The following is a 9397-nucleotide window of genomic DNA, read 5'->3' as shown; positions in this document are numbered from 1 at the left end:
TGATCAGAGCAGGTTTGTGTGAACACGTGTATGTATGGTGGCGGGAGGGTAGGTTAGGAGGGGTGAGGGCAGGACTACCTGAGGGTACTAAGGGCATAATCAGAGGATTTGGGCTGAGAATAAGGGAATTTAAAGGGATTGCCCTGATAATAGGAAATTGGCAAAAATCTTTGGTGGTCTGGGCTAGTGAGAATATGGGCAGAGGGAGGGTGTGGGCATATAGGTACAAAGAAATTGAAACTTGGTGACTGACTTGGTCTTTAGCGGAAGAGAAGCCAAAGGTGATTTCATTGTGGATTACAAGGATGAGAGAGAAGGGTAGTCCTCGAGAAAATCAGGAAGGGAAACCGATTTGCAGGAAGATGGTTTGATGATGAAGTGAGCTAGAGCCAGCCGGTTGTGAGGGACGGGGAAGTGGGGTTATCCACACAGCCTTTTGCAGTACTTCTTATCCCGCTACCTTAGGGACAGTTACCGGTTTCCCCGATAGTCTTCCTGGAGCTTGGGCTTTGCACTGTCCCCAGATCCGGGAGACAAGCTCCTTAGGCCTGTCATCCTAGTCACTTTGCAGGATATAGACTTTAAAATCACTGATGCATTCATAATAAAAGCCATACTCTAGAGCCTAACTCTTCAGAGAAACATTGGTTTTCCGAGCTGTGGGATTTCCAGTAAGGTTTGCTCTCTAGCCAGAACATATAGAGTGTTTTCGGGGGAACCCTCATACCCCAATTCCCTTTCATTGAGCCAGAATTTAGCACTGCCAGGATGTTGGGGAGGGAAGGTTGCTGAAACCCAGTTCATCGAAGGCATCAGGAGTGCTTTGATTAGGCCTCGCATTCATTATTAGTGCCCTCCCCTCCCCAATCGGTGGCCCCCAGGTGCTTGAGAGCATTACCTTACCTTTCTCCCTTTTGGGAGTTCTGGGAGAGGGGTAGTTTTGTGTCCAGAATGCTGCCTGGGATAGGGCCACCAAGGAGGGGCATTCCTACAGCTGAAGTCTTTTCATGAAGTCCAAGGCTAGTGGTTTGGCTATCACAGCATGGTTGGAATTTCCTGTGCTGTTATATATTGTTTCTTCCCGGTCTTTTTTAGCACAGCTAAGCAGACTTACTGTCCTATGCCATTAATTAGGTAGAATGCTTTTAGCTGTATTTTAACAACGAACACTAACAGCCAGCTGAAATGAAGGAAACTGACTCCACATAAGTTGTCTGGAGCTCAGATGGGCTTATGGTAACTGTCATGTCACTGAGGGTCCAAATTCTTTCCATCAAGCTACTCTGCCCACCAGTTTGTTGGCCTTGCTGGGCAACTGGCTGCCCTCAGTCACGAATGTCTGCTGCTGCCCCACGCTTTATATCAGCATCCAGAGGATAGTAAAGAGGCTGAATCTTATCTTTTTGGGAAGCCATTTCCCAGAAGCTGCCCAGCTATTTTGACCTTGTGTCACGTGGCTTAACTTGGGTCACATGTTCATTCTTGAACCAGTTGCTGGTAAAAGGAATAGAACTATTGAAGAATCAGGGTTTATTCCTGTAAGTTATCTTTGTTCCTGGATTGTGTTTGTGGACCTGGCTTCCCTTCCATCTTAATAAAGCCTGGCTTATAAGACACTATCTTCTGAAAGGCCAGGCCGTACTCTCCATTTTCACTCCTCACTTCTCATTCCTTACCACTGACTTCCCAAGTACTGGCTGCTCAGCTGCTTCCTTTGGGAGCCACTTGTTCTTTTCTCCCTGGACCCCATCCTTACAGGTAGGTCTTCCATGAGGTTCTGTGGCCCTCTGCGGTTTGACTTTGAGGAGGCCTTTACATCCTTAGCTTCTCTTAACGTTTATTTTGCACATCCTTCCAGCTATGATTGCGTCTAAACTTGTCTCCTGCCTGCTAAGTTCCCAAAGTTGCTGCATGTAAGACGTGTCTTATCAGCCGAGACATCACTTCCTCCCACTCTGAGCACTGTATCAGGCGCTTAGCTCCTGGAGGACGGCATCAGCTTCCTCTCTACCCTCTACTCCCTCCCATACACCAAAAGAGTTTTGTTAAAACCTGTACCTCTGGCTTCTGTTGTGCTATTCTTAGCAACACTCCCTTATTTCCTTCTGGTTTCATCTCACCAATCACTGGCTAATTGCTTTGCCCTTTATTTGGTGCCTACATTTGTTCATTTCTGTCCTACCAGCTTCCTTCTAGAAGGAAGCCCTTACTGGCAGCTCCAACCCAATCCTCCCCACCCTATACCTCCAAGTTGTTGGTTCAACACCAAGGGGAAAGAAGTGAAAGGAAATGTGGAACTGGATTCAGGTATCTGTTCTGCCATTGTTACTTGAGACTGCCTTCTAGCTTCTACCTGTGGAAACAAAATGTTTGCAAGAAATAATCACAGTGAGAGCAAATCCTACTGAGGGGAGGGAGGGTAATGAAGCTGAAGTACCAGGAAGAGACAGACCTCGTGCTTAATCCATGGAGCCAGGTTTTGTTGAAAGGTGACCTGTTTTCTTATGTTCCTGGAAGTATAGGGCAGGGTGGGCAGCTCCAGGTTTATAGAACACAACCCTGACAGTCAAGACTCAGGTTGTTTTTATACCCTTGCGGTCAAAATCCAACTACCTTGCCCTTCACCTGAGAATCAGAATGGCCTCATTATTTGACCTTCCAGCATAAGGCCAAAGTAACTGATGGCCCTAAGTGGGCAAGTATTGAGAACTTGGGAAAATTCACTTGAGGAGTTTGAGAAATAAGTATCACCTCAGATCAGTGGGACCAAAAAACCTTTGATCAGGAAAGGGGACTCAAGACCACAGCTATAGTATTCTGGTAGAATCCTGTTCTCCAATGCTGTGCATGTAATTAAGGTGAACAGTGAAAATAACTGAGCTGGAGAACGAGACACAGAACACAACGAATCACTTACTAGGCATCAGAGCCTCCAGAGAAGTTCTATATGGAAAAAAATTAATGGACTGAATCAGAACTCAGGCCCTGGTTTTCCCTGTCGGGGACTTTGAGCTGAACAGGATGCCAATAAACTATTTACTTTTGCTCCAGTAAACGTGGATTTGTTTGGGAGAAACTACCATATATATGATTACCCAATAAACAAATTGCTTTCACTAGGTCGTTTAACCTTAGAAAATGCTCGCTATAATCTGGTATTAGCCACAAGGCTACCTAATAGCATCAAGCCCAAAATAAATTTACCCATTGGGATCTTAAGGCTCAAGAAAGAAGGCCATAGCTTCCTCCTCCTAAATGAGATCAAGTTCAATGCCTTGAGTTTTAAAGAAAAATTAAAACTTTAGGTCATTTCCCTCAAGGAACCTACTTGGCCTTATGAATCCCTTCAAGAAGGGATTCAGGGAGAAATAATGCCATTCACTTCATTCAGACACAGCATATGCAATTTTAATCGATCAAAACAAAAACCCCAAATTTACAAGTGAAAAAAATCTAAACTTGACACAGGCCTAACTAACAGCTACTTTTATGTACAGCTGTATAAGTTCAAAAAACCTATCCTATATGTATGTACAAAAGTTGTTTATACACAGGTCTGTACATAAGGGTCTATACATTTATTTTCTTAGAACCCTTAGGTGCCATCTCATGGTTAAGACACCATCACTTCATTCACATATCTTACAAAAAAAGAAAGACTTTTTAGCACTGCAGCCTGTATTCAGTCCATGTCGGCTTTACTTGATCGGTTAAGATCTTTCCATCATGCAGACCTCACCAGAGGCCTAGGCCCCCCGAAACAGTTTTGCAGAGAGTGCTTCAAAGTAAAAGCCTGTAAACCAATCCGAGACGAGGAGGCAGAGTCCTGACCAGGGAGCCACCACAGGCCCAGGATCGGTGAGCCTGCTACCCTGCTCACTGGCGGTATTCTAACTCATCCACACTGATGACTTTGGCGGGCATGGAGGGCAGGGGCTGCTGCAGCACATCTGAGCCAAACCATTTAGCAAGGCCCACTGGGGAGCTGCTCCTCTGGCTGGGGCGGTGCTCCAGCTGGGAGTGCATGTGGGGCAGGCCTGACCGGTTGGGCACATTCTGAGCAGTCGTCTGAACACTGACAGCAGCTGCCTGGGAACCAGAGCCTGGAGGATGAAGAACTGTGGGGAGAAGGAGGGAAGGGGTGGTTATTCAGAGCATGAGAGGGGAGCAGTTCTAGATCAAGCCCTGCTTCACTCAAACCCTATCCGTAAAACTCCACACAGAATTCTTCACCAAATGACTTATCCTGGGGCTTCTTAAGGAAATTGCATTGCAAAATGCCAGAAGATAAAACCTTGGAAAGCTGAGCTATTCAAAAGCCATCACACTGAGAACCCATCGTAGATGACATGACCCCTACTTCCCACAGCAAGCAGCCATATCACAGAAGCACTAACATCAGCTGGTGAGACGGCATCTACTCTGGGCAGTCCCTCTGTCGGAAGGATGCTCAGCCTCCTCTCTTAAGAGGCAAAGGACAAAAGCCAGAGCACACTTGGCTCTCCCCCGGTTTTACAGGAACAGGAATTTCAAATCCCATACAGGTTGGTTTACTTCATCCTATTCTCTGGAAACACCCTTATCTCAGTCTTTCTAGGAGAAGTTCAAGAATGAATTGTCAGTGTCAATTCATCCCCTTCACTGGAAACTGGTTTAAAGCTTTAAGCCTATTCGGCCCATCCCCAGCTCACCTGGCCCATTCCTGAACCTACCTGAGCGCTGTAGCTGCTGTTGCATCACTGCCAGATGCAGCGGGGTCCCAGGACGAGGGTTTAGGAGAGGGTGATTAGCGGCAGGTAAAGGGTAAAAGGGTTGACCCAGGATTGGGCCAGATATTCCCTGTAAATGAGTCAGATCCATCCCAGGAGGAAGCACACCTGTTGGGCGGAGAGAAGAAACTGGTGAGAAGGAATCTTAATCAACCTGGAAATTTTCAAGCTTGACTGTACAGTTTTGCTGATCTGAAAGTTTATTAACAGTAAAGAATGTTCAAACTAGGTTTCTAATCTTTTAATCGACTAAGGGGTGGACTGGACCCACCAATTAGATGGAAAAATCTAGTAACATCTTTCTAGGGATGAAAACCTCCCACAGAACAGCACTTTATCAGTTCTAGCAACTGTCGTCATGGCAGGTCAGAAACTCACCAGCTTGGATCAAACTTGGAAGATGCTGCGGATGGACTCCCTGGGCCAGCATCCTTTGGACCAAGCCTGGGTGAAGCTGGTGAGCTGGCCGTACAATGGGGACATGGGGCACAAGGGGAACTTGGTGGACAGGGCGGAGGAAAGGGGTTCCTGGAACCGGGGATGCTAAGGTGGGTGTTTTTCTCCCAGGTGCTTTAGGCCGATAATCCTGTTCTTTGGTGTAACGGTTGGTCTGGGACAGTGGGGTGGGACACGAAGACCGCTGCAGCGCCGACAGTTTGGGGTTCGTAGTGGGGGAAGAGTCTCGATCAGCACTGGGCACAGAGTTGGCTGAGAGCAGGTTCTCTGTAAGGATCCAGACAACATTTTGGTGTTGGCAGACGTCTCCCAAACACTGTCCTCCCAGTGATCCGGGAAATCTCATTCCTTAGAAAGCTCACAATCCTTATTTGATCCCCTCAACAAACTTAGATGATTGCATCATAGGGACCATCGTTTGCCTTGTGAATAGGCCCAGTCAAGACCTTCGGGGTAAGTCAGGGACAGAGCTGGGACTAGACCCCAAGTTTTCCCGTCTTCAACACTTGGTTGGAAGAGTTTATTTTTGCTAAACTCTAAAATCCCAAAGGCTCTGAAGTTAAAAATGACACAACTCTTAAGATACCCACATCTTGATCCTTATAATTTCACAACCCAGGAATAGCTGTGGCCAAGTGGGCCTGGCATGTCAGGTCTGGTGGTCTAACTCAGCTGGCACCTTACTCTGCCTGGGGTCTGGTGTGTGGGGAGCTGGGCCCGTCCTAGTCAGCTGTTTGGGGTTAATATGCTTTTCAGCCCAAGGGGAAAAGCAAGTAAGAGTAAACTTATGCAAATCCATCACAACAGAAAGTTTAAATAACAATTACAGGCTGGTAAAGGAATCTTAACTGCCTTTTTGTGGGACAAACAGGATGTCCTTGTTTCCCCAGAAGCTTTCTCACAGGCGAAAAGCTCTCCCACCAACACTAGACCTGTATAGAGCTAACTTATTACAATCTATTTCACCATGACCTTACCAGTCTCACCGGCAACTCCTAAAAGCCTCTCACATTTCTATATACTTCTAAAAGGCTCTCCAAACTTGCTATATGCTTCACCTATTGCACAGATTTTGTTGTACACTTAGTCTCCATAGACTGGAGATAAACTTCCAGAAGTAAAATTGGTTGAACTATATAAATTTGCCAAATAAATGTACTTATAGTTCAACTCTGAGGGCTAAATAAGGATCTGAAACTAAAGCTCACTCCTTCCTGTCTAAAACTAGCACTCGTAACAATACTGTTAGAGTGATCAGAATTTTCAAGTGGCTAAGCGCCTGTGAGCTGGTCCGGCCCTTCTCACTGTGAAACGCAGAACGTGGTCCAGCGCAGTTGGGGGCTTGCCCGGGGCTGTGCCGAGAATCGTGTCAGGCTGCTCAGCACTCCAGCCATGCTCCCTGTCACGTACGTTCTTGGGCAGTATACCCGCCACAGCTCTGCAGTACCTTCACTGGCCTTCTGCGTGTCCTCTTTACTGTCACCAAGAGCTGCTTTCCCAGATGCTGGTTCCTCCTTGCTTTTCTCTTTGCTCTCGTACATCTTACGAATCACTGAGGTAGGGGTGAAGGAAGGAGAAAGCTGCAGAGACACACAAGTAGTATCAGCACATTTCCTACATGCCTTTCCCTAATCAAGCCAAACTACTCAGCAAGCTGATGAGTCCCCTTATGGCTACACGGGGCAGAGGCCAATTCCAAGGTGCTAGTTTCTAGCTATTGGAGGAAAAGAAACAGGATGGGCCATATGCACGGTCCCTGTTGCTCACAACTCACTTTCATCAAAACCTGGACTTAGTTGTAACATAAAGGTAGTTAAAGCACAGAGCGCTTTAACCTCCCTGTATGTGAGGTGATGGGGACCTGCCTATGCAGCTGCCACCTCCCCAGCCAGGGCATTGGGCTGGGAAGAGGCAAGAACATAGACCTTCTAGGTGGGCAAAGACATTTTAGAGACAACCTCAGAGCCTAAATTTCTTTATACAGCAAGTCCCCGCTTAATGCTGTTGATAGTTTCTGTGACTTTAAGCAAACGACGTATATTGAAACCAATTTTACCAGAGGCCAATTGATATAAACAAGAGTTAAGTTCCTACAGCATCCCATCAACGTTATAAACAAACGACACTGAATGAAACATTATTCGAGGACCTGCTGTACTCCTGGTGCTTTCCATCTTAACTTAGCTACCAGAAAATCCAAAATTATCTTACCATTCTCCTCAGCCACTAGGACTCACCATTTGGGGTCCTTTTTTTCCATCTCTTCACTGCTGATTTCTACTTGGATGATTTATTATGCATGCAACTATTATCATTAACCAACCCCAAATCCGTGGTTGGTTAAGAAAAGCTCCTTCGGGATGGACCCTGCCTTCAAGGTGCTTAGTGCAAAGACCCACTTGGGGTCCTGAAGCAGAGTAACAGTTTTCCCCATGTCTATCAGCTTTGACTAGGTGATAAAAACTTGTGGGGAAGGAAACTTTAAAAAATAAATAATGCCAGTACATCAGTCGGTTGTAAAACTAGACCTGTCACCACAAATAAGCAAACCTCTCTGTTCCAGATATACTTTATATCATCACTAAGACCTAAATCTGAATTTATTAACTCACCATGTTTCACTGGACATCCCAGGACCTGACCCCACCCACCCCAACCGACTCACCTTCTGTCTTTCACCCCTTTCCTCCCCACTTCAACTGTTCACCTGTTTGAACATGCTACATAACTCGTGTGCTCCAGCCATACTCGTCTATCTGCTGGAACACACTTTCCCCAATGTAGGGGGCTTCACTAGAATCCTAAGAGTTAGACAGTATCCTGAAAGGGGAAAGCTTAATAAATAGTTATTCGTGTGGAAGGCACTCAAGGCCATCTGGGCTTCCCAGTGATACAACACTAAGCTCAGCCAACAGGGAGAAGCTTAGAAGTCATTCACCAAGGCAAAGGTCACTGACCATGCTTGTGATGGAGGCAGCGGGGGCAGGGGAAGAGGAATTCCCTCTGTGCACGGGTGCTGGTGACTTGGTCACTCGCTGTTGCCTGTGAACAAACCAAGTATCAGTGTGAGCCCCAATCTGCTCAAACTCCAAGTCCTAAAACCATGAAAACACTCAAGACCAGTGGCCTAGGACTTTAACATCCTGTTTCCCTTTTCCAATTCAATTTCCCAAGCATTTAATAGGTGTCTAAATACACAAAACCACATGCTAAGTTCTGAGGGAAGACAAAAGCCAACTGAAACAGTCCTGGCCTTGCAAGAACTCTCGTCTAGTGGAGGAGACACTTACTAACCTAGGACAAACCAAGGCATGCAGATGTTAGGTACCAACAAGATATAATGGGGAAATGAGGGGTAGAAGGAATGGTAGGATACTTCTATTGGACTCTGGGAAGGCTTCTCTGGGAAGGAGCTGCATTAAACTGGTTGTGACCAATGAGAGTCTACAAGATGGAGAACAATGATTCAGGTAGAAGGAACAGGTCCAGGGACTTGGGAAAGCCGTGGGAAAGTAGGGTTACCCGGGGCTGGTGAAGTTTACTTGTAGACAATTCCAGTGAGGCGGGTGAGGCTGTGCTCCAGAGGGTAGAGGGCAACAGTGACTAGCACAGTGCCTGGCACAGAGGTGAGCCCTGTGAGACACTGGTTCAAATCAAACAGGGCGCCGACAGTTTCAGCTACTTTAAGGCCTAGTTACATGCAGCATTTCCCCACCACTCCCAGTCTACACACAAGGCTGATCGCAGGCCTCCCAAATAAAGTTTAAAAGAACAGACTTCCCTTCTCTCCCCAGACATTCTACCTTAACTTGAAGGAAAACAGGAAACAGCTGATGAAGATATAAACAGGCAGAGAGAAGAATGAATTACATGAGCCACTGGCTCATGAAAGCTTCACTGCATCTCAACCATGTCAGACCTTGCACCACAAAACCAAAGGCCAAGTATAGTCCACGATTCTGGCAGTTACTCTGAATCATAAGCAGATGGGAATCCTAAACCCACGGCTTCTTTCCAGTCTGTACCAGGGAAGCCCCAGTGCTGCCGTACTGAGACTCTGAATGTGACAACGAGGGGAAAGAAAGATCAGCAGTATTGAGTGATTCAGACGTGAACCCCAAATCAGGTGGTCCTGATGACCTAGAATGTATTCCTCCTGACAGACATGCTTG

The 9397-nt window shown here is 46.5% G+C and overlaps 1 protein-coding gene across 4 annotated transcripts in view; it reads right to left on the bottom strand.

Annotated features, from left to right (window-relative positions):
- Positions 1–3382: 3382 nt before the first annotated feature.
- Positions 3383–9397, bottom strand: part of EIF4ENIF1 (eukaryotic translation initiation factor 4E nuclear import factor 1) — a 42866-nt gene continuing 36851 nt past the window's right edge. For all 4 annotated transcript variants that reach the window (XM_019754240.2, XM_019754244.2, XM_019754241.2 and 1 more), the window contains exons 15-19: positions 8183–8267; positions 6673–6805; positions 5148–5492; positions 4713–4877; positions 3383–4118 (exon numbers count right to left, since the gene is read on the bottom strand). In XM_019754240.2, the coding sequence (XP_019609799.2) occupies positions 3877–4118; positions 4713–4877; positions 5148–5492; positions 6673–6805; positions 8183–8267 (970 nt within the window). In that variant the 3' untranslated portion in view covers positions 3383–3876. The remainder of the gene's footprint in view (positions 4119–4712; positions 4878–5147; positions 5493–6672; positions 6806–8182; positions 8268–9397) is intronic.

Source organism: Rhinolophus sinicus, linkage group LG16 (genome assembly GCF_036562045.2).
Source record: "Rhinolophus sinicus isolate RSC01 linkage group LG16, ASM3656204v1, whole genome shotgun sequence".
NCBI lineage: Eukaryota > Metazoa > Chordata > Mammalia > Chiroptera > Rhinolophidae > Rhinolophus > Rhinolophus sinicus.
Note: the sequence above shows the minus strand (reverse complement) of the source record. Positions and strands in the feature narration are given on the sequence as shown.